Source organism: Anopheles maculipalpis, chromosome 2RL (assembly GCF_943734695.1).
Source record: "Anopheles maculipalpis chromosome 2RL, idAnoMacuDA_375_x, whole genome shotgun sequence".
In the NCBI taxonomy this organism is placed as follows: Eukaryota; Metazoa; Arthropoda; class Insecta; order Diptera; family Culicidae; genus Anopheles; species Anopheles maculipalpis.
The window spans coordinates 14,859,700-14,884,574 of record NC_064871.1 but is presented as its reverse complement, the minus strand read 5'-3'; the positions used below and the strand labels follow the sequence as shown (position 1 = coordinate 14,884,574).

Genomic DNA, 24,875 nt, shown 5'->3' with positions numbered 1-24,875 from the left:
ACCGTTCACTATGGTTGAGCTATCGCTTGCTCTCCTTTCAAGCAAAAATTCTTCCCCAGGCCTGGATCAGATCAACAGCAAACTGCTGCAAAATCTTCCCGACATGGGCAAGAAACGTCTGTTAAGAATCTTCAACGATATGTTGGAGTTCAACAGCGTCCCGCAAGAATGGAGGGAAGTGAAAGTTGTCACTATTTTGAAGCCTGGCAAACCGCCATCAAGACACGATTCATATCGGCCGATATCATTACTTTCGTGTCTGAGGAAACTCCTTGAAAGGATGATTCTTTTACGGTTAGAAGAATGGTTGGAAACCAACAACCTTCTCTCAAGTACTCAGTTTGGTTTTCGTAAAGCCAAGGGTACTAATGACTGTTTAGCGCTTTTGGTGACTGAAATAGAGCTTGCCCGTGCACGCAAGCAGAACATGGGGTCTATCTTCCTTGACATACAGGGGGCATTTGACTCAGTTTCTCCATACAAACTGAGTCAAAAGTTAGAAAATGCGGGCCTGGGACCAAAGTTGAATAACTTGTTATTCAACCTTTTGTCGGAAAAAGCTATGAATTTCAACAATGGTCACGTGCAGTTAAAACGGACCAGTTTCCATGGACTAGCACAAGGGTCCTGCTTGAGCCCACTGTTATATAACTTTTATGTTAGTGAGATAGACTCTTGTCTAGCGCCAAACTGCAGTCTTAGACAATTGGCAGACGACGGCGTTATATCTGTTGCAAGCAGAGACGCCGACGAAATACAACTGGCTTTACAAACCACTCTGGATAATCTTTCCGAGTGGTCTGAAAACCTTGGTATCAAGTTCTCTGCAACGAAAACTGAGATGGTAGTCTTTTCTCCTTTTAGCGATACGGGAAAAAACAGGGAGAAAAGGCTATATGACCCGAAAATTGATGTCTTTCTGTATGGTGAAAAGATATCAATTACCGACAATTTTCGATACCTTGGTGTATGGTTCAATTCTAGGCTAAACTGGAGTACTCACTTCACCCGTCTGGTGCAAAAATGCAGTAAAAGAATCAACTTTCTAAGGACAGTCACAGGATTCTGGTGGGGCGCACATCCATCAGACGTCCTGAGACTGTATAAGACAACGGTGCTATCCGTATTGGAATATGGAAGCATATGCTTCCATTGGGCATCCAATACGTTGATACTCAAGCTTGAAAGGCTACAGTACCGCTGTCTTAGACTCGCACTAGGGAGCATGAAATCCACACACAACATGTCCCTAGAAGTGATGACCGGAGTGATGCCGCTCAAACTACGTTTTGAAATGCTGTCGCTTCGCCTTCTAGTCCGTTGTTCAGTATCAAATCCCTTGATAATAGAAAATTTTGAAGCGCTTCTAGAGACAGGTTCTAAGAGCAAAATCCTCAAGATCTACGAAGATTTTGTTGCCCTACAAGTGCATGCTAGCGCTCCACAGGCATTAAATCGTGCTGCCCTTCCTGAGAACTACAGTTCCATTTTATTAACAGATTCCTCATTGCACGAGGAAATTAAGACCATACCTAATGATCTTCGCCCGAGGGTAATTCCGGGTATTTTCATGGATAAGTATGGTCATTTAGACCAAATAAGCCAGTACTACACTGATGGATCATCCTCTGAGGAGGGCACTGGCTTCGGTGTTTTTAGCGAGTTCACCGAAGCTTTTTTCAAATTGAGGCAGCCATGTAGTGTTTACACCGCAGAGCTAGCCGCAATATTTTACGCACTATCGATGATAGCAGCGAGACCTTCGGATCAGTACTTCATCTTCACTGATAGCCTTAGTGCTATTGAAGCTCTGAGATCTCCGAAGGCTGTTAAGAGTCAGGATTTCCTCACCATAAAAATCATTGAACTGCTTGGCTCAATGTTCGATAAGGCGTTTACGACCGACCTATCTCGGCCCAGGAGTTCCTTCGTTTCCCACAGCAACTTTTCCTGTCTCGCTGGCAGAGCATGTGGGAGGCGGATGAACTCGGGCGTTTTCTCTTCTCGATCTCTCCGCAAGTGTCCCTGCGGCCTTGGTTCGATGGGCTCTCTGTGGACCGGGCGTTCATACGGATGATGTCTCGACTGATGTCGAATCATTTTGCGTTGAATGCTCATCTACAGCGTATAACTCTGGCTCAGACAAAAGTATGTGGCTGCGGTAACGGATTCCACGATGTGGATCACCTTCTGTGGTCCTGCGTGGAGTTTGAAACCGCAAGACCCTCCTTGTTGAGCGCAGTCGAGAATATCGGCAGACGACCGGGTACAGAAATTAGAGAAGTGTTGGCTACCAAGGACCTTTCCTACATGAGGATCATTCACCGATTCGCCAGAGACAACGGTCTTGTCCTATGATTCCACATCCCAAGTATCCTTCCAATCCATATTCGTATTTCCCCATTCCTTTTTTGTTAAATGTTGTGTTGTCTATGTTTTAAGTGTATTTTTTGTAGTGCCACGGGTAATCCGATGACTGGGCAGCAGCACTCGAGGGCGATTCCAACACTGCCGTAAAAGGGAGGCAGGCGTTGTTGAAAGTGCAGTGTTCTCCACTCCAGTCCAGTTTTGGCACATTGAGTTTGACAGCATTGGCGTCGGGTTCGGGGTGTTTGGCGGGCTCAGTCTCGGGAGTAGTGAAGTCGCTTTCGCTGCTGCGGGATAGAGCTTGTCGATCATCCTTTGATTGGACGTTGACTAGATTGAGCTTGGAATGCCATTGCTGGAATGCACTGGAGAGCACTGTACGCAGACAAATAAATGTTCGTGCTGTCTTAACGATGTTTATTTGTTCGTTACAGTCCAGACCATAACAAAATGATCAACAATAGATCAGCCACAACACCACAATAGCCGGAATTCGGATGCAATCAACTACCATCATTACAATAGCCACCGCATTAGAACCGGACCATCATCCACGAATACATCATCATCATCATCATCATCATCATCAGCATCATCAACACCATCACCACAACCATCCACAACCGAGTATGCCCGGGATAAGGCAAATAATAGGGAGGAAATGCCTTATCAATATGATTGTAATTTTGTTTTTTTTTTTCAACACAAGCGGTGTTGACAATACGGCATTGGACCGTCATAATCAATTGTAAATAAATAAATACACGACAAAATATCGAACATACTCACCGAGCTGTTTGTTTACTGGTTTGTGATCAAAATTATAGGCTCCTCGACCCAAAACGCTTTTTGACAGATAAATTATACCAGCCTCTAGCTTCGACCCGCCGCCGCTAGATGGCGTATGCGTTCACAAAAATTACACTCAGGAGTACGATCAATGTAGCCCGGCCTTAACATGTTTAATTGTAGAGTACTGCGGGAGAGTGATGATCGGGCTTCAATGCGCCACACCTTTTCGATTCGCCTTGAGAAACAAGTGGTTGCCCTCGGGCTTACAACACGGTACAAGGAACAAACCTGTCTCCTCTCCCATTCACCACCAAGCCGGCGGTAGAACGTGCTCTCCACGCTAAGGAAATGTATTTAAATTTATTCTAAAATCTTCGAAGTGGTGTACTTGGATTGATAAGTGCGTAGAGACAGGAGCTTAATTTTGCTAAGGTTGTAATGAAAAATGTAATTATTTTCTACAATATGAGCTAATTTTTGGCTTGAAATTACATTGCATTTGTTAGTTAGGAAAGTCTAAAATAAATTATTCACATAATTTATCCTGTTGTTAAAAAAAAGTGTCTCTTTGTCCAATACGACAAAGTCTACGAGCGGATCGTGCTGGGATGACTTTAAAAGGATCATTTGCCGGTTGTACCGAGCAAGTGCAGCGAAGAAATTGATGTGGGAAGTAGTTAGCCGTCGGTGACTTTCAGTCGTTCTCCGTGGTTCTGCTACCCTACCCCTACCCCGCGTGTCGCAAACCCATTTTTCACGTGACGATCATCCAAGGGCGTCCTGCGATCGTAGCGCAAAATATCGCCACTCGTCTCACACGCTGCCGATCGTCGTTGGCCATGTTTCGTTTTGCCGCTTCTGTCATATGACATTTCTCTTGCGATGCCTTGCAACAGAAAATCCTAACGTAAGTTTTTCTTTCTTTTTCCCCCCCTTTTCTTACAGGTATGTTCCTCGCTGATCCTCTATCCACAACGCGAACCCATCATTGAAGAAAGCGGTGAATCAGTAGTAAACCCATCGCCTGCCAGGCTAATTGAAACGAACAAAAAGAGAAAGGAAATTCTAACCTCATTTCAGCAAGTTTTCCACTTGTTTGACACAGCTAGCAACAGCGAGAGTTCCTTTGTGGTGGAAGTGCGATTTCTCAACGGACTGACTAGTTCGCTGGATATCGGTTTCGGTTTGCTTTTGAGTTTTCCTCCCCATATCTTCCCACTCGGTTGGTTCGATTTTTCACCCGGTCGGGAGGCTCACAGTTTGTCTCTCCCGAGTGGCCTAACTCTGCTTGTGCACCGGCACATCCTTTCTCGGCTCCTTTCCCTGTCGATCGGGTTCTCCCACCGAGGGAGACGGTTTGTTTCGTTTGGTCAAATTTATTTTTTCTTTCTGTCTACCCCTTCCCTCTCTCTATCCCTCTATTTTCTGAGTCCTTCGAAGCAATTAGCGCTGGTTGAGCTTCTTTTTTTGCATGACACCCGGTGTGTGTTGTTTTATAAGCCAGTCATGGTATATCAAGCGTGGTATGTTTGCTGTTTTTTGTGTATGTGCGGTCCAGCGGTTAATTATTTGCACCATCGGCCGGCGTGTTTTTTTTTTCTTCTCCTAGCATGCTGTTTTGACCGGCCTCGACTTCATTCTGCCATCAGATTGATGGCATTGAAAAATGCGAATCCGAGAATGTGACTTCATGGCGCGTAACATCTCGTGAACATGCTAATATCGTGAAGTGTTGCTACTCATGCGATGATCTTCGGCAGCAGAACACAACAAAACCAAATAAACGGAAGCAAACAGCTGCAGTATCCCTGTTTGCGATCGTTGACAAAGAAGCGAATATTGTTGATGGAGTGTGAACCGCCTTTAAGATATTTGCCGGAAAAGTGGGTTAAAATTTTTGCTAATGGAATTGGTTTATTTGCCTAACAAATTAATTGGGTCAGTGAGTCGTTACCGCTAAGTTTAAACATAATGACAATCGCCAGTTGCTGGATATTGCAATTTAAGACATTATTTTCACTAAAATCCAAATAGTTTATTGTAAAGCAACAACAGATTTATAGAAACATGCAAAAATCTACAGATTACTTCAATCTTGGGCACGATGACGCATTGCTGCATTGAAAAATACCAAGGTTAAGTTTATTGGGTTATCTTTAATCGTGTTTAAGTTCGTGTAAGCAAGATTCTTCTGCGCTTTAATTTCTCGCTCCAATGGGAAAACACCTTAAGAAAATTTGGTCTCTATGGCCGCCACCTCTGTAATAGATTCTTTGGCAATAAACTTGCATCGTCTGTGGTGATTAGTTTTGTACGATCAGTGATGGAATGAAAAATTATCTGTTTACCAACCGGTGGTTCGCCCAAAGGACGTAAGCAAGCATGTGATTGATAGATTTTCTCGCCATGTCGCTACGGTTCGATGAATAGTTGCACGATTCGCAAACTGACAAGTTAATTGACTTTTCTCTCAGTGACTTTAGCTCGGGAACTGCCACAAATTGAAAACTTTTATTAATGAGTTTCTTCCTATTTTATTTTCTATTGACTTTCTAAATTTTCTTTAAAGTCTATCTATCGTTTGGAACGTTGAGAATGTTGGTTGCTGGGTCCGTTCCATTTGTAAAAGAAACGCTTTACGAGTATTATTATGTGATAAAAACATTCCCCTAAAAAAAAGAACCAATAAAACGTGCTGTTTTGCGCAGAAAGAACATAAAATGCGCATCGGTGTTAGGTTGGCCGGCGTGTTGTGACTAATGCTTACCGAGCAACTGGAGTGGTATGGTTTCAACGTGGTCGCTACGCTTGTTGTTTGGCCTTGAGTGAAGGGCAAAAACAAAACCATAAGCATACGCAACTATGTTGCTGCTTCGACTCGTGTTCTTTCAGCATCATGTTCTGGTGGGAAACAAAAATTAATACATTACCGGAAAGTATGTGCAAGCAATGTTTTCAATTGTTTTGGTCGTATTTGATGCAGAAAGTGTATCTGTTTCGTATTCTGTCAAGAAAATTAAATCCAATCCTAAAGCAGCGGTGTTGTACGCTATACAAATGACAAGACGCTTGCTTGTCGCTTACCAATGGTTTTTTAAATTAATGTTTTCAACCAAAATCGCTATGATATCATCGCTTTTTAAATTGCTCTACAAGAAACCATTTCCTATCCTTCCTTCAGCGACCAGACCAGAATCGAACCAGACTGTTAGTCGCTGTTAGACGACTGTTGCCGTACCGAATCCGTACCGGAAAAGCTTAGCGCGGAGCAGAGCAAACAAACAATTTGTGTCTGACGTGGCAGCACACAGGCTAATCTACTGTGTGACAGAAAAATAGAAAAAATATCGTACCGGCTAGCCACGGTGGACGGTTAAAACGAAATTTTCCACTCCGTTCAACAACCCTGACCATGTGTATGTGTATGTTTGCCGCAAAGGCCACATTAGAGGCACATTCCTCCGGTTGTCCGCTGGGAAAATGTTATAAAATTAGAAAATTCAGGTCAGTTCATGACACTTGAACTGCTCGGAAACGTTGTGTGTGTGTGTTGTTTCTTCTTTTTTTTCGTACGGTACGTTAAATCGACAGGATACTCCCGTGTGAATGTTTAGCTAAAAGCTGGCTTAATTAAAAATACGCATCGTAGCCTTTCGTTGTGTTTTGCGTGAAGTTAAACGATTAATAAATCATGGTGCCGAAAGTAAATGTCCGAGCTTAATTCTTTTGAATGTGACTCGATGTGTCAAAATAATAGCACATCTTTAATGTACTTGAAGCGCTCAATTAGAGAAAGCCATAATTTTGTTTTTTACATCAAACGATTAAAAAAGTTGATGGAAATGAAAAGTGTAAGTGACCGTACTCTAAAAAATCGCAACTCAAATGTAGGTCATATGTCACTAACCGACAAGGGACTTCGAATTGTGTTACATCGTAGCGCGTAAGTCAATGGGAATGGCGCGTGCCCCGTGTATCAACTAGGTTTGCAAGCTTCCATAACACTCTTTGCTGTTGTAAGCATGTGCTTCTCTGTCACATTTCTTTCTTGGCCATGCTACAGCTACAAAGAGAAAAAATATACACCGTCTGTTATATGATACCGTCAGCGTCACTACAGAAACCCAACAATTAGCAACGATTGAGACGAATCCCCCGATCTATCCTAATCGAATGTTACCTAATCGATCCATCTATCCGTTTCCAGTTGTCGCTCGTTGTCCAGAGATGCAAATCTTACTTTCTGTTCGTTTTGTTGCCTAACACCTTCTCTAGCATTTTCAGTTAAAGTCCTAGCGCATGTCTTAAGAGCCTTGGTTAAACTATAATAGGTACTGCTTTTATCCAGTAGCGGATCTAACGGTAGACGGAATAGGTGGCCGTCTAGTATCCCGAAATTTTCCTCGTATCAGAGGCTTCGTAAAAGGGGCCTCAATGTTGGGAACTTCATAGTAGCCGGCGGAGCCGTCGTTGTAGGGCCGTGTAGTGTAGGCCGCGATATATATTATGTCTAGGTGTCCTCCAAACAGCTGGATCTACGATTGCTTTCATCCAGCTGCATTCACCGAGTCTTTAGTGCCAATCTAACTGCACACTCTCGGTGTACAAAAATTCCAATCGCCTTAACAACCTTTTCGTGATAGAAAGAAGTCATCTTCCGGAATCCTTCTGCTGTCGGTGTCCTGACTGACGCAGTCTTTCCTATGTGAAAAGTGTAAATCCTCACGGTACTACGCAGACTTCTATTGCCTTTATGTGAGGGAGGAGGACGTTTATTATGATACGCCGGTAGGTACTGTTTGATCGTCGTCGTGGATGCCGGATGTAGGAAAGATTTTACGATCAGAGCAATTCAGAGTGTATGACTGGCGATGCGATTTTATGATCTTTTGTCGTTAGGTGGTGGTGCATCAACCATCAGTATCGTGCGCCGACACAGAGGAAACTACTGTGAGACGTACGATGAACTTCTGCAAAGTTCAAGGATGTTTGTGTTTCTTCTCAGCAACAGCGTGTCATGGTGTTTCACTGCGGAAAACACTTTCAGAACACGCACGGCAAACAGGTCGTTCTGCACGGTAGTCAGTCACGTGATGGGGTTAAAGACATGGGGTACAAGACATTATAGGCTTCATTTTCCCCCCAGGACGCAGGCTGTAAATTATGTAGTTCGGGAGTCCAGTTTTAGAATCCTTCCGGGTGGCTCAGCTCAGACGAGCAAAGGGTCCTTTTTGTTGCACGCTTATTTCAAGGTTCGGATATCAGTCAAGGCCGTTCATTGATTCGATGTACTGCGAGCTGTGTGGAGCGTCCGGCCTATAGCCACAGCAGCAAAAACCCATCGCACACAATAGCTCCACATTAGACTGTTAGACAGTGCGATTCGGTTTCAGCCGCTTTATGATGAAGCAACTGCGTGCCGTTGCGGAGATAATAATCCCCCTCGTAATAGAGGGCCTTGGAAGTTGGTGCAAAAAATAAACCATCAGCATCGGCGGGTCTGTGTTGTGCCAACTCTTGTCAAAGGTTGGCAAATTATGATGTTATCATCATTATGACCGACTATGCAAGATGGACGGCAGTTTTGTTGAGCGTTGTTCGCGATGCGAAGCGCCACTTGCGGTGGTTGATACTGCTCGACTTTGGACTTATTGCTAAGCTGTGTACGATCGACAGATCGTTTTTGTCGAAAGAACATGTGATGGAAAAATAAATTGAATTACGTTGTTTTGGGATCTATGGATGATCCGTTTACCAAAAAGAATGAAGGATCCTTTCGAGATCATAATATCTTCTTTGAAGCCCGGTCCTGCCGTGCGAAGACTAACGTAGCTGTTGCCTCACCACCGGACCACTCCCTGAGATGATAATATTAGTCACTCGAATGCCGGTATTAGTAAGTAACCAAAGGAAATGCCGGTTCAAGCCATCACACCTTCAAAAACGTTTTTACCGGGATGATTTGACTTTGCATTAACCCTTTGGCCTTCGAACTTGGCAAGAATGTTTCCTGCGAAACAGGGCTACCTTCCCGATGTGCGTCATAAAGCTAGATCTCTGTCTATTGAGACAGGATGATTTTTTTCCCACCCCTCTTTCCACTTCATTACATTCAACACTAACGACCAGTTTGCTGTTGCGGGAGTACCAAACGGTGCGTAAAGCCATTTTTGCGGCGTGCATAACCTTCGCCGAAGTAGGTTAGTGTTAAAAAGCGTTTGAATGTTTCATATTTTGCCAAACTCTACGATTCCTTGCCGTATTTTTGCTTTTTAGTTTTCTATGCTCATGGTTGTATCACGGTTTTGTGCCGAAAATTAACCACAAATCCGCCACAACTTACTTCAAGCATCATCATCACCACATATTTTGGGAATGCTGAAAATTCGTGCTGATTCTAACGTAGCGCAAGTCCGCATCTTAAACCGACACTCGTTTAAGGACGGATACGTTAGCCTCGTCTAAGCTGGTGGTTCACTCTACACAGCTTTGCTTCTTCTTGCCACTCAAGCAAGCACACTACCAGCGTCAAGTGTGCACTCTCGCACGTTCACATTACCGTTTATGGTCTCTTGAAACGTCAGCAGGCCCAGCAACAAGCCATTCGTTCGCGGGTACAATGGAAAGGCGGGAGGATCGATCGCAAAACACGGTGTAGCAGACAAACAGACGAGATCGCGCTAGACAGACAATAATACCCATGCCACAGACTTGAAGCCCTCTTCCGGAGTTTGTACCGTTGCCAACCATCGTTAAATATGATCGATACGACGAATCGCGGGCTGGAAAGGTTTATTCGCCTACCACGCTTGCCAATTTATCCATTCATGTCGAATGAACTGGGTGGCGCACTAACAAGGAGACCCGCGTGGCAGAAAACCTCAACCAGCCCCAATCACTTCAGGCCGTCTCGGTGTGGGGTGGATGTTCTTGAAGTGTCAGCTTGTGACACCGATTCCGCCGCAATAGACACACTCCAATCGTGTAGGGTACGAGCTGCGCGTTCGATGCGAAACACACGGCCCATAATCTAACGGCTCCTGGTGAGCACTCACTTGCAAGCGGAAGGTTGTCGGTTGTTGAGTGTTGGATTGTCTGAAATCGAACTATGATACAAGCGAGTATTTAGAGTTTTTATCAGGCGAAACTTTGCGGAACTAATAGGCAAGCCTGCGATGAGATGCAGCTGAAGGGCATACTCTTGTTTGTAGTATGTTCGGTACTTCAGCCCACAACACGAAAATTTTCGCCCACACGCGCACCTAACGAATCCTAATTTCAGACAACTTCAAAACCTCTCATATGCGAGAGAGTTTGTCACCATTAGCGCACAACAGAGAATATGGGTCAATGTCGTGCCTCTATTTTGCGGTATATTCGCGGATCGTACAACAAATCACCGCTAGCACAGTCTTAAGCTTAACCGCGTGTGCACGCTGGCAAGTAGGGGCGCTATTTTTGCCAAACCAGAGGGCGCGATAACACGCTATTAAGTCGTCGCCCGTCATTGTTCTACTTTCTTTTCCTCGTGCGTGGCACAGTATAGCGGCATGGTCGTCTAAGTTGGCTAATGGTTATTTTTAACACACTGTTTGTTCTTATTTGTTTCGCAACTGTCCATACCGGGGCAGCAGCACCAACCACAAATTGGATTGGGAAGGATAAGAGTATTATGTATGTTTGGATTTTGCTGTATACGTTCCGCTGAACCTCCGCAGATGGTTGGTAGAAGTATGGATAAAGGAGGAAGCGTTGCAACGTTGACCTTCCCGAGAGGGCGGACGGACAGACACCGCTACTGATCGGCGGAGGAAAAGGTGAAGCTGTTCCGTTCAACATCTCCCGCTTTCCAAGACTTGCCGAAGGCTGTATGTCGGGGTGTCGACCAGTCTAAAACATTGTCTGGCCTCGCCTCTCGTCGTCTAGACCAACAACCAATCTGCAGAAGTTAGTGTGATTCGCCAAACATACCTAGAAGAAACTGTTTTTTGTGGTCTTCCTGCTACTGCAAGCTTCAGTTCTCGTACACGATAGGGCAGGGAGGAACCGTGGCAAACCGTTACGGTTGAGAAATGCGAAAAGTGAAGGTTGCCTGCGTTCTGTGCTATAGCAAGGCAGTATTACACACGCTGGAGCTGTTGCTGTCGGATGCAACAGGTTGTGCTGGAGCAACAAGCAAGCTTGCCTTGCCGTTCAGGTTTGATGAGGTTCTAGAGATTCAATTCATGCTTCATGACTCACAGAGTCGCCTCGAACGGGGCAGTAGGCTAGAGTAACGAGTTGTATATGACGGATGATTGCGCTAACCACGGTCTAGTGGACAGTATAATAGCAAGGCAATAAGATGGTCATGTGATTATTCAATTATATACCTTTAGCCATAAGTAGCAGGGAGGGAAAAGGGCGCACCGGAACGTTTTTCTAGAACTATTACACCCAGGACCGATCGTGGCTTTCCGTTTGCGGATAATGTCTCTCTGCGTGCGGGCGTCTGTCTGTGTTTGTCGCACGCTATTGGAATCACGCTTGTTGAAGATCCAATATTTGCTGACCGCAATTGAATCAAATTGATAGCAATCAGTGAGTGTGGATGCGTAAGGACCCTTCCGCCGGGTTCCTGCCACATGCCTTCCTGACTGGTCCGCAACATGGATAAGTTTCCGGTCGTATCTATGGTATGTGCCTTTACCGTATGTGACGTAAATCGTCGCTCGCCCGGTTATCTACTATCGTTGATGTCATTTGTGCGAAATAATGACCTTTGGCTTGCGGCGATGATAGCGATAAAGGATATTCCCAGCGCGCGGGCGCGCTCTCGTCAATGACGTGTGTTGTGCGGAAGAAATGAAACCCAACGATAAACGACGAAGTTGATTGAAATTGATTGAAGATGATACGAGCGGCTCGCAGAAGAATGACGCCTCTGTAGCTTGTTACCCGCGCATTAAGTTTGAGCTCGAATCAGTTGCGAGCTCATATTGCTCACATCTCTCCAACAGATGTCTGCTGCTCAATGCCCCATCGTTAATCCGATCGATTTCTTTTCCAAGTCGTCTATTTTATTGATGTACTGGTTTCGGGAAAGGAAAATGGCTGAGAGCGTTTATCGGTTTTCACGGCTGGCTAGAGACCGGGCCACTTAATTGCCGAAATGGACTATCCGTTGATTGATTCAAACACGCACAGAGAGGCGGCCGGTTAAATGCACACCGGGTGCATCTTGCTTTTGGCTGCATGGACCGCGCGAACGTCGCTCGATCGGGTCGGGATTGAATGCGTAATGGATTTTTCGCACCGTAACTGTGTAGCCCGGGGCGTTGTTTTGGCTGCGAGATTAATAATTCAACTTTGCGGAGTGAAAAATAACGTCCACGAGGGCGGTGAGTCATCCGGCATAAATTAGAGTGGAGTTTATATTTGGACTTTCGATTTTATTAGTAATTTATGGCACAAAGCATTTGCTTCGATTGACCGGTTTTGATGTTTTTTTTTGTTTTTTTTTGTGTTTTTTGCTCTTTTTGGTTTCAAATTTAAATAGTTCCTTTTACGGGTTTTGTAAACACACGATATTTCTTCTTGGAACACATCAGCAATGCAAACTGCGCTGCCTCTTCTCAGCATGAATTGGTGCCTACGAGCGGAAGAATAATTGGCCAGAGTAGTGTGGGAAATTTAGGGGACTGGGGAGGATTTAAAGGCGTGGATTCTGGATTAAGAGTTCGAATGAGATTCGATAGGATTCACTCGGATTCGCATTCGATTCAGATTCGGATTCGATTGGGATACGCTTCAATTCAGACTCGATTCAGATGCGATCCGATTCAAATATTGGATTGGATTGGATTGGCTTGGATTGAAGGTGAAGTATCTAATGGTAAGAATGATGAGCAGAAAGTCCACCCAATTGCAATTAGAATTGGGATTTCAAGATTCAAATCTCCCCTTGTAATTCGCTTTTCCCAACACTACACCCGAGAGTGTTATCCGGCCATCGTTGGACCAATCGGGAGATAAAAATTCCAGCATTACGCGCCCGCCAACAACACCGTTGACAGTCGTCAATTTTTATGACCGTTAAATTTCCTTTCAAACCCCAAACACGATCCTTTTTTTCGCTTCACCAAGGCAAGACGATAGCTTTATTATGGCTTTTTGCCAAAATTTTTTGCACCGACACACTATTTATAGCGAGAGCGCATTCGCCCCCCAACAGTACACTTCCCCAAAGGGAGAAGGGTGTCTTTACTCTTCGTACCTCTACACTTGATTGCTGTGTTCGGCTTTGTGTCGCCACCACGATACCATTTGCTCACACTTTTTCTCTTCTTGCTCATCTCAAAGAGACCGTTCAAAGGATCAGGGTATGTGCTTCCGGTAGCCGTCAAGAAGGTTGTTTGACACACACACACACAGGGGCCACGTAAGGTGTGGAAGGATTGGTGGCGGGGTTGCTTGTTTTGGCATCGATTGAGTGTGAAATTTGCAATCCACACTATTACGGGACCAGGTTTCCGCTTGCACAGTTGCGAACAAATGATACACCCGGTGATGGGTAGGGTGGATCCAAGTGCTCGAGCGCTCGATACTTCCGCCAAGACGACGCCAAAACTCGCCGAACGCTCTGTTGATCGGAATGGAGAAGGATGAAGGAAGCTGAACCACACGAGATAAAAATAATCCAAAGAAGTGGATCCGCTACATTTTTCTTCTTCGATGCACAGACACTAATCCGCATGCAAATCGTCTAGCGGTGGGTAGTTTAATTGAAAGCGATTAACGATTTCTTTCACTGTTGCCAAAGCCGGTGGCATCCGTTTAGGAGAACGCTTGTTTGCAATGCAATGTTCAGTTTTGCATCATTTGAATATTTTAATTACGCGTCCATTTCGTTAAGGATGCTTGACGCTGACATTGATCGGTTGCGTCATTTGCACGGTGTACGAGTGTTGGTGTGTAAATTGTCCTAGTTTAGTAAAAGAGTTTTATTAGAGGTGACGGTGATTGGTTACGGTTTTTGGTGCAAGTGATTTTAAAGCATTCGGTGCGCTTCTGTGCAAGCCTGTTTATGTCTTAGCTCGTTCAGAACAGATTAGCTTTAATTTTATAGCTTTATCGAATTCCTTTTTTATAAGAACAAACATATGATTGTTCCATAGATTAGTTCGCTTTGAAGCCATTTACTATCGTTTTAGGTTTCCTTCTAGCAATTGTTTACATTGTAGTTTTCTATTGCATTTTGAAAATGATAGAAGAAATGTCAAGAGGAAACACTGATTTTTGAACTAATGAATGACATTTTTTCATCTTTCCGGTTTAACAGACGAGGCTAAACGCTAGGCAGAAAATCCTAAATTGCAAAGTTCCATAGTCGAGTTGTAAATTTCCCTCAACTGAATGCAATATTCCACTATATGATTGCAAAGTTCCACAAGTAGCTTCCAATATTCGACTGGCAGATGTGGTGCCGGTCTTCACACGGCTGAACCACAATTCAAAACCCATCTTGACCGTTTCTTCGTAGTGAAGTGAGGGCTGAATATCAAACTACGTGGTATCAATTAGCCTAGTAAGCCACTCAATGCCTGGCTTGACCTTTTCAATCGTTAAGCCAAAAAGAAAAAGATTTTATGGATCGAAACCCTGTCTAACATAATGGCCTGATCTGATCGAATTCACTCTCCTATTCATTGATGTACAACAAAGTTCGGATCATCCTAAAATCAGCTTTGAGACTTTTGAGATCAAGATTATCCCGACTCTTCTGGATTTCTCATTACGATGTTGGATACATATAGGATTGCTTGGAGTAAGGCTTGTTTCTGCAGGATGAATTTACTATCTATTGTAACTGAGGACCTCTCTTCGCTTGATGCAGCTTTAAAGAGCCAAAGTTGTGTCTGAGTTCCTTATACATTACTCAAAATTGTCTTCATTGTGATAAGCGGAGGCATTGATGTATTACATTCCGATTATAACTTTTCAGTTTCTCTCTCCCAATAATAGATACTGTTATCAGCATCAATTTGAAATTCTTAGCAAAAATATCTTCTTCCTCGTTGTGGGATGGGTGCATGTTTCGGCAAACGTCTTATCGTCCAGTGACAGCATTTTCCTTCCCAACCCTTCTACACAGACCTGGCCATCTCTTATCTCAAACATTATCATTGCGTAAGCTTCGCTTTGTTGATGGTGCCTCGACACTGATACGGTAAAATTCGTGTGCTTCTGTGCCCCATATGTCCGTACGATGAAGAAAAAAAAGAAAGAATAATCCCGTGCGGTACAAAATCTAGGTCAATTCCTCATTCGTGGGCAACATCCGATGCGTTTCTGGGCGTTAATGATGGGATGTTTAAAGGGAAGTAAGCGCTGTTCACACTCTCGCTCACACTTGCACTAATCGCACACAAACTCTAACCTCACGCTTGTGTAACGGATAGGGCACGTGTTTTGAGAAGGTTTTGAACCGGTTCTCGTGAATGCCCGGCATTCAGCAAAACCTCGCAAAACACTCGAAACGGCACTTGCCCCAAAATGCCACGACACAGCAAAGCGCACACACGCATGTAGTGTAGTAAGCAAAATGGCGGTCGAAAAACACGTGCGTCGCTAGTGCGCTACGTCAGAGCGTTAATTTAATAGAGAAGTGGATCTCTGACGTTTCTTCTTAGTACACGATCGCCGGTAGCAGCAGCAGCACGATCTGTCATCGCAGAAGCCGAAGTGGCAGAAAAACAGCGCACATGGTAATGTTGTGAGCCAGCAGACCCAACCAGTCCCCAAGCCACAGATGAATGGGACCAGAGCACACAACCCCCGATATCGTTACCCGACCAACATTGCAGCATGTTGTTGATGTTGTTCGTTCACAATGACCGTCCTTCAACCGGGTGTTGTTTCTCGTTCTGTTTCGCTTTCGCGGTGTATCATGGATCGATACGGCGGTGGCGGATTCTCGAAGCATCATCATCCCTGGTTTCTACACAGGGGGTTGCCGCATCGACATTCCCCTTAACCTTACCAACGGTTCGGTTGCGTCTGGTACACTCGTGAGGCGCTCAAAGAGTGTTTTTGTTTTGAATGTTGCCAATTCCCCGCCAAATGGGGTGCGGTTGGTTACCATTTCGCCCGAGATTCCTTGCACGCGTCGCTGTAGCAATAAATTAACTTCCTTGTTGATATGGTTCATTTGGCCTTGGGCGCACCGCGCACTCCCTTTCCTTCCTTATCTCACTACCCCCCTTTTAAAAATCGTACCGCAATATATCGCGACACACAGCGCAGAAAGTGGAAAACATGTAATCAATCAATAAATCGAAAATATATTTTGCACTGATAGGAGCACGTTCAAGGACACTAGCTTTTTGGGTGGAACTAGGACCGAATGGAACCCGCACTAACGTCAGGATTTGGGTCTATTTTTATCGGCTTTCGTGCTGTGTATCGCATGGGAGTTTATTTTGCGTACTGATAAGCCGATGTGTGGACCTCGAGCGTGGTGACATTGGATTTTTTTGCGGTTCCAGTTTGTAAAGAGAGCTCAAATAAAACGGTTTTGGCACAAGTTTTCATCTACACACTGCTCCTAACAAATTCATCTCTTTTTTTCATTGATCCGCTTAAGTTTTGGGCACGAATCTCTCAACTTTTTAGCATTTTTGAAAGGCCAAACAGATCATGCCGTATCGAGTATTGCTATTGCCCCAGCATGATGGTACCCGGTGAGATCCGACCGGTTCCGATTTGTCAACCGGTTTGCGTTATTTTTGTACACTTTGCGGCGGCACACAAAGTTTCACTAGCTGACTTCGTGGTGACGTATTTATTTTTGTTCAAGAGAGTATTTTTTGTCATTCCTCTGATGGGCGAAAAAACGGTGAACGAAGTTGCCGTTGTGGAGTTGTTTTTGTTTCTCCTCTTCTGTTCTAAGTTGGTCTGGTTCATGGTTGGTTCTGATGGTCACATAAACGACGTTTTTTTTTTGTTGGTTTTCGTCATTCCATTCGTCACGTGATTTTGGGAACCCTCGACAGCTATGGATAAATAACTGCATATGCTAAGCAGGAGAAGAGATCGACGCAAAAACAGAGATGGGATCAAAAACATATGATAATGAAATTGAGTCTGATTTGTGAAGGCTTCTGTGGAAAAATACTAGTGATTTTGGACCGGCTACATTCAAGAGTTTACATACAAACTCAGAGGTGTCTGTAAACTATAGGATGTATGTAATTGAATATCAGTTGCAATAGTAATTTAAATTTTAAAAACTTAACGTAACATAACAAAACGTAGATCAGAAACTTCTGCAATAATGAACCATAAAGCAGCCATTTCCCATTTGAGACTATGGGAAACGGGTTCACATAGGATTTAATACCGCACTTTTCTTCGCAACTGGAGACGGTGCAAGAACGCCACCTAGCTACACATCGATACGATAGACTGGGTTAGGTAAAGAAAATTGTCCTCATAGTAGATTATTATTCGACTTTAACGTGTCGATATTTCTGTTTGAGTCATCACAGATAGATCCTATCACTAAGAACACTGCCATGTAAGTGTTTCGAGCCTCTTCCCAAATCAACAACTTGCGTTGTGTGTATCTTTGGGAACGAACGAACGCCGTAAAACCGAACACCAAACACTCTGGTAAGAGTTGCTAAATTAAAATTTCCATTCTGGGTGAGTGGTGTATCCGTAGGCAAGGCACGTCGTCGTTTCTTCTGTTTACCAAAAAACTCAGCAGTTGCTCCAAAATGGCAATTCTCACCACGGCCATCGTTCGGCCGAATGGCAAATGGTTGTCGTCGACAACTGTGTAAATAAACGAAGGGAGTAATTCACAGCCGTTTTGGACGTCCGCATATGTTAACCGGCAATATACACTCCTGCTTTTTTGGACCGGCAAACTCTTGCGTGTTACGATCATGTAACGAGATGATCCATTGGGAGGATCGATAGCATGCGATTTTCAGCAAAAGTATGTGAACTGTTTGCTAAATTTGATTGCATTTTGGAAACGTCCGGATCATTTTTCGATTGTCGAGCTAGCTGTCTATCTGTCGATTGAATTTGTACTGACATTTTTTTCTGGAAAATTGCGCTGACAAATAGATGATCACACTGGATCGAAACAATCGCTTCTGACAATCACCCGCCGCGGAACAGTGAAGTCTTCATTAGCGATGATAAAAAAGGATTGTGGAAAGCTTGTCCCTGCAGGGCAGAGCCCCGGCTAACACGCGCTAAACGTCGCTGCCTGCCGAGCTCTGAATGTCAAGAGTGTCGCTTAATCGTAGCGATTTGAAAGTAATCGATTTATGCCCTCTAGTAGCAGCAAGGCGTTCGGGGCCAATTAACGCTGCTGTTTGCCTAGGGAAGCTAAAGTGCCATGCTTTGAAAGGCACCAGGCAGCGTTGTTGGATTGCATTAGTTAAGCAAAACCAATTCCCACCTGATATACCCACCCTTCTCTGTTAACCGTTCGACCGCTCGACCACGATGCTTGTTTTGCACGTTGTTAACACTCTCGTGCAAAGAAAAAAGACGTTGACGCACAAAACAACTAAGACAGAAGGGGTGGCTAGCTAGCTGTGATAGCGGAAGTAAAGAGTGCAAAAAAAGCCATTTCTGTTATTTGTGTTCATTATTACACATTTAGCACCTGCGGACGAGCTTTTAAAAACGGTTTGTTTATCACGTTTCTTTTTCATTGTCAACTCGGGTCAGAATGTGGTGGAATATTTCTTTCTCCTTCAAGCTGGGTCGTCTTATTTGCTGGTTGGACAGGTAGATTGCGTCTTACGCTTTTCAAAATTGTTGGTCACAATTTCACACAGTTTATTTGCCAGATCATAATTTATTCTATCTTAAGCTTAAGAAGAAAATGCGGACAAATAGTCATAATACCAGCGCAATGCTGATCGGTACAGAAACTGCACAGGCGGTCCTTCTTCTTCCTCGTGTATGGGGTTTAAAATTAGAACAGTTTCGTTAATGTTGCTCTCTTTCTTACATAAACACACACACACACACACTCTCTCGTTTGTCGGTATGTAAATGCCGCGCTTTCATGGCAGCAAACAGCAGCAGCAGTAGCAGACCACCTTTGGATGCAAATTACGAAACGGGTACTCGAAACGTAAACACCGTGCTTGGATTACACGATTGGGATCGTTTCGCTGGCGCCAGCACAGGCGGAGAGATAAGAGTTCTTTTTTAGTATCTTTTTTTTTTTTACCGAACAGCCGTGTCCAACCTTCTTTATCTACAGCAAACCCTGCTTTTGCAGATCAAGATACACCTTCTTGCTGAGAATGTTTCCGCGTGAATCTTCAAACTCTTCCTCGTTCGCCGGCACCCACATCTTGGAGAATGTTTGCTCCTTCACCTTATCCCACAGTACCAGAGCGTCTTCGATTTTCGTAATGTTGGCAAAGTGTGCCGTGTTCGGGATGCCCAAGCATCGCATACCGTGCGCGTGCCGCCACTCGGAGAAGTGGTTCTGGAACGCTTTCGGCCCGTTGTACTTGTAGTTGCCACAGATTTCACACTCGTACGTAAAGTGTAACTGGTGCAGCTTGTACAGCCAGTACGGGATCGGTTTGCCATCGTACCCGAGCGGCAAATTCTTCGGATTGTACGGAATGCCATCATCATCATCCGACTCCACCTCATCCATGCTGTCCTCGTCACTTTCGTCCAGCGTGTAGCGGGCCTGCTTGCGCTGCAGGTTGATTTTTGTCTCATAAATCTGATCGTCCACCAGTTCCGCCAGCTTCGCTATCTTGTACTCCAACAGCGCGATATCCTTCTCCTTGTTAAGGTTCATCATCCGTTTGCGTTCGTTTTCTTGATTTTTGTCGTCCTTCGAGGCGAACAGGCGTTGCGCACGCTCCTCTAGCGTGCCGCCACATTTCATACCGAGCGCCTGCAGGGCGGCCTTCAGCCGATCCAGCCCAAGATACGTTAGATCTTCCCACTTGCCAAACTCGTTCAGGTTGATCAGCGCATCGTCATCAACATCGCGCACCTTTTCCCATCCCGGCACGATGCCATTCTTCCACATATCTTCGAACTGCAGCTCATTGCGCTTCACCGTATGTTCCAGCTCAAAGAACAGCGGTCTGCTGCGGGTAATGAACGAGAACAGATAATCGTGCAGCAGCTGCAGGTAGCCTTTGTACTTCAGGTTCTTTTGTTTACGGGGAATGTCGGCAAACTTGTTAAACTCCGACAGATACGTAATGTAATCGATCTTGTCGATGCCTTTAAGATTCACGAAGTTATCGTAACACTCGTGCAGATCCAGATACTGGCCGTAGTTTTCGACGTCACTGAATTTCACCACCTCGGCAAGGTAGGCCGGATCGTTCAGTTGCTCCTTCAGCTTGTCGAACTCGATTGATGCCGGCACGGCCACGTTATTGCCATGGTTGGAATGGAATTCGATCAATCCGTTAAATTGACTGTAAAACTCTTTGAACTCGTTCACACTCATGTTTGTGATTTCCTGCTTCCGCTCGCCATCCTTGTCTTGGTACAGCTCGAGCAGCGATTTCGAGCATGTTTGGTACCGCTCGAGATAGATTTTTATCCTATGATCTGCCAGCACTTTCTCCTTTGTCTGTTTATGGATTACACAATGCAGCATTAGAGGTTTTATCACCTTTATCTGACTAATCACGCTCTTACCGTCTTCTTTGGAATCATCAGCTCCTCCGACATGGCCATCACCAAGCGGTCGCATTCTTCATGCAAACGGCGCTGTATTTCAAAGATGGTTTCCATTTCGATTCGTCTTCTGCAGTGCACCGGTAACACGTTACCCGCCGAAAATGAATGAAAAACACGGGAAAACTGCCGAAAACTCGCAAAAATGAGCGGCTATCTGCTGTTGGTGAAAACGCACTGCATAGGGAAAAACAATACGCTCTGACATTTGGTCAAGAACTGAACACGCACAGCGAATCGCATGCGTCCGAAGCAAACCGAAGAATGACGTTTCATTCCGTGTTCGAAACAAGATGGCGGTGGGCGCAGTGCGCCATCTAGCTGTGAAAATGAGAATCGTAGCTGCAGAACAATTCAATTTAAAATCAAAATCATCGCATGTAGGACCTACATCTTTAGATCCAAGTACAAAATTATCGTATTCATATGTTTCTATCGTTTTTTTTTTTTATTTACAGTGGTGTATGCCGATTATGCTTCGTCTGGACGTTCGTTGCAGTTTTTAGAAGATTATATAAATAAGGAAGTTTTGCCGGCATTTGGTGATATCAGCTGCATATCAGCCGTTACTGGCCTGCAGTCACATTTGTATGAGTAAGTAAACCTGCCTTCCGCATATGTGTTTTTGTTTAACGCATTAAAACGATAATCCCATTCAACAGCAATGAAGCCCGAGACCTAGTGCGTGCAGCTGTCGGTGCCAATGGTGAAGATGAGATCGTTTTCTGTGATAATCCCGCCGAACGTTTGTGCTATCTGCTATCGAATCCTAATGTGTGCGACCTTAGCACTTCCCAGTTTCACAACAATTCTCACAGTGCCATTAGCAACATTTCCCTAAGCGCATTGCACCAACAATCACTTCAGTTAGGCACCACAGTTAGAAACAATAGTTTCTCCAATACTTCCGCCCTATCGGACAGCGTGGTAGACATTAGCCAGTCCCATCAGAGCCTATCAACAGCGCCACCAGTGCTATTTGTAAGCACCTCGGAACCGGTATCTAACCTACGCTCGTGGATCGATGCCGGTTGGCAGATTGAGCGTATTATAAAAAATCATGAGGGATTCCTGGATTTGGTCGATTTGGAGAAACGGTTGCAGCACTACTCAGAGTCACGTCGAAAGATGGTAGGTCTGTTTTCCGGTGCGTCCCGGCTGACAGGCATTCTGGCGGATGATGTAGCCACGACGATTCTGCTACACCAATACGATGCACTCTCCATTTGGGACCATTCAATGGCGGCTTCGTGTGCACCGATCAGCACCAATCCGATACTGCCCGGTGCGCAGAAGGATGCCATCTTTTTCCACTGCAATCGGTTGGTCGGTGGTGTGCAGGCGCCGGGTGTGCTAGTCATTAAGCGTAGACTAATCGAACACAGTACCTCCTTCCTGACCGACTCGGTCGGGGTTGTCGGTGCCGTACGGGCAGGACTCGTGCTGCAGCTGAAAGAGTCGCTCGGTTCGCAGGCGATCATGGGCCGCATGGAAAAAACGTGCAAGCAAATGTTGGCTCACGTGCGCACCATTCCGGAGATTGCACTGCTCGGACCGCCATGCACCACGGCAAAGCGTCTTACCACGCTTTGCTTCATGGTTCGGCATCCTAGGGGCGCTTTCCTGCACCACCGGTTCGTGGTGGCTGTGCTGAACGATGTGTTCGGCATACAGGCAACGGCCGACAATATGGTCGGCGATTCACTCGGCATCAATCCCCAGCTGATGGTAGAGTACGAAAAGCTGCTGAACGATGAGTCGCTGAGCGCGGGCTGTCTGCATCCGGGATATACGCGTATCACGTTTCCATTCTTTATGCCGGAAGCGGAAGTAGCTTTCATACTGGAAGCACTTAAAATGGTGGCTACCGAAGCGTGGAAGCTGCTACCACAGTACGAAGTGGATGAACGTTCTGGCGAATGGCGACACCATTCAAATTCGCTCGCAAAGGAACGGAAATGGCTAGGTGCCATCCGGTACATTGACGGCAAAATGTTGTTCTCGGATCGGCGCATCTCTGGACCGGGTTCCTTTCCACAAAACTATTCGGACTGTTTGCAGACGGCAAGAAATCTGTTTAATCGGGCACGCAAAATGGCTCAACGGTCCACCACGGAGGAAATTGTGCTGAAGCTACCGAATGTGGCAATGGAGAAGCTGCGCTGGTACATGCTGTCCGGGGAAGCGCACGAACTGTTACTAGGTCATTCACATAATGTAAAAAATACAGTACCCTTCGATCCTACTAGAAGTAAGTAGAGTAGCGTCAGCCTCTCTGCAAGCGCCAGTAGTACTCAGCAGTATTTTCCTATTCTATTTTTTTCTTCACACGCACACACACCATGTACCTGTAGTACCTGAGAATTCGTCGCTGATGTTAATTCATCGACACCATAGCCTTTCGGCGCTGGATATTAAACGGTTCAAAAGTCGTAGTTTGCCAGCATCTCCGCTGCAGATATCGAATCGTCGTCAGAACTCATCCTCTCCCTGTCAATCGCACAGTCCCACACCGACCTCATCGCCGCCGATGGTGAGATTTTCGGTTGGAGGTGAAGTCACGACGTTACTCAACCCTTCACCAATTGCAACGGGACATGTTAGTACTTCAGCCGGAATTGTCCCAGCTGGAAGTCCCATCGGACGCGATATGAATGTCAGCCGTAACAGGTAAGAAAATCATCGTTGATCGTCCTGATTGACGACATGTTGAGCATGTGCCCGTATGCCTGACTAATCCAAGAATTAAGATCGTGTTTCGTGCTGCGCGAATCAGCCTGCAATTAATATGCTCGCCTTGCGCACGTGATTCGATCAGATCGGTTAGGTTACCCCTCACAATATGATTGTTTCCGTGTACCATCTGAGAGTTTTTGTTTAGTAGTAGGGAACACAGCAATCATTTCTCAATCTTTAGCTACACCGACGGGATATAATAGATTAACATTTTCGTTCCAACATGGTATCCCGCGCATGCTGCATTGGGATTAACGCACAGATGTCACAGTTGGGGAGCAGCCAGCTATCGCGCACACATCAGCAGTAGCCGTAACAGTACCGATCGACATGACACCAATCCGGTTAGCACCGGAAGTACAAATCTCCACACACTAGGACCTCAGACACGGGCAAGCCTTGGGCTGGTAGAACCTCATCAACATCTACCATTCGCCGTACAACAACGCGCCTATCAAACGCAACAGTCAATGCCGGCACCGTCATCACAGCAGCGACCACCGTTACGCCGCCCGCTGTCGGTAGCGGCTACAGCACCGATTCCGTTCCCTTCGATGGCGGGCCGACTTCCGAAGCAACGATCCTGCTCGTGCAGCAGCCAGACCGATGTTAGCCTGCAGCACAACGAAAGCCCACCACGGCCAGGGACGACGGTGGTGGGTTCGCCGACACCGAGCCTTCCTAATCTACGGTCGCATATGGGAAGGTTAGAACCGAAGTGCTGTTACGTCGATCCCGGTGTTTCATCGCATTCCGTTTTTGTTTTTTTTTTGCATTCCCTTTACCTCATATTATGTTTCCTCGTTTTTGCTCCATCGCTGCATCATGCTCGGCTTTTCGGATTAATGCATGTAATAGTTGTTTTTTGTGCATAATTTCTTCCAATTCCACTTGGAATTATTGAAATATTTATTTCGATTGTACCGTATTCGCCGGAGAATAACTTGACGTAACGTATGCATTAAAAAAGGCGACATTTTTCCGATGGAGTGTCAACTTATATGGTAAAAGATACTGTAACCTAATCAAATTACATTGTTTTCTTCCTTTAATGAATCTTTAATTTAAGACAAAAATATCCAATCTTTGCCTCGTCGTCGTTTAGTTTTTTTTTTCGGCACTTAAGTCACAAATGTCAAATATAATATTTTGTTGCACTTTTTCTGTTAAAACGTCGCCAATTGCATCAATCCGTCCCTGACTTTGACAGACTGACTTTTGCAATTATTTAAATAGACTGTCCT

The 24,875-nt window shown here is 45.1% G+C and overlaps 3 protein-coding genes across 3 annotated transcripts in view; 2 read left to right on the top strand and 1 right to left on the bottom strand.

Annotated features, from left to right (window-relative positions):
* The window catches only part of LOC126558780 (transcription initiation factor TFIID subunit 9), a 406,967-nt gene that overhangs the window by 65,085 nt on the left and 317,007 nt on the right, over positions 1-24,875 (top strand). The gene's annotated exons all lie outside the window — the stretch shown is intronic.
* The window catches only part of LOC126559666 (uncharacterized), a 53,295-nt gene that overhangs the window by 21,883 nt on the left and 6,537 nt on the right, over positions 1-24,875 (top strand). The window contains exons 2-5 of the mRNA XM_050215837.1: positions 21,354-21,489; positions 21,558-23,146; positions 23,250-23,565; positions 23,894-24,337. Of these exons, the coding sequence (XP_050071794.1) occupies positions 21,354-21,489; positions 21,558-23,146; positions 23,250-23,565; positions 23,894-24,337 (2,485 nt within the window). The remainder of the gene's footprint in view (positions 1-21,353; positions 21,490-21,557; positions 23,147-23,249; positions 23,566-23,893; positions 24,338-24,875) is intronic.
* LOC126557884 (splicing factor 3A subunit 3) lies at positions 19,430-20,960 on the bottom strand. The gene is made up of 2 exons (XM_050213793.1): positions 20,857-20,960; positions 19,430-20,788 (listed from the first exon to the last, which is right to left on the bottom strand). The coding sequence occupies exons 1-2, from the start codon at positions 20,950-20,952 to the stop codon at positions 19,430-19,432; spliced, it is 1,455 nt and encodes a 484-aa protein (XP_050069750.1). The 5' UTR covers positions 20,953-20,960.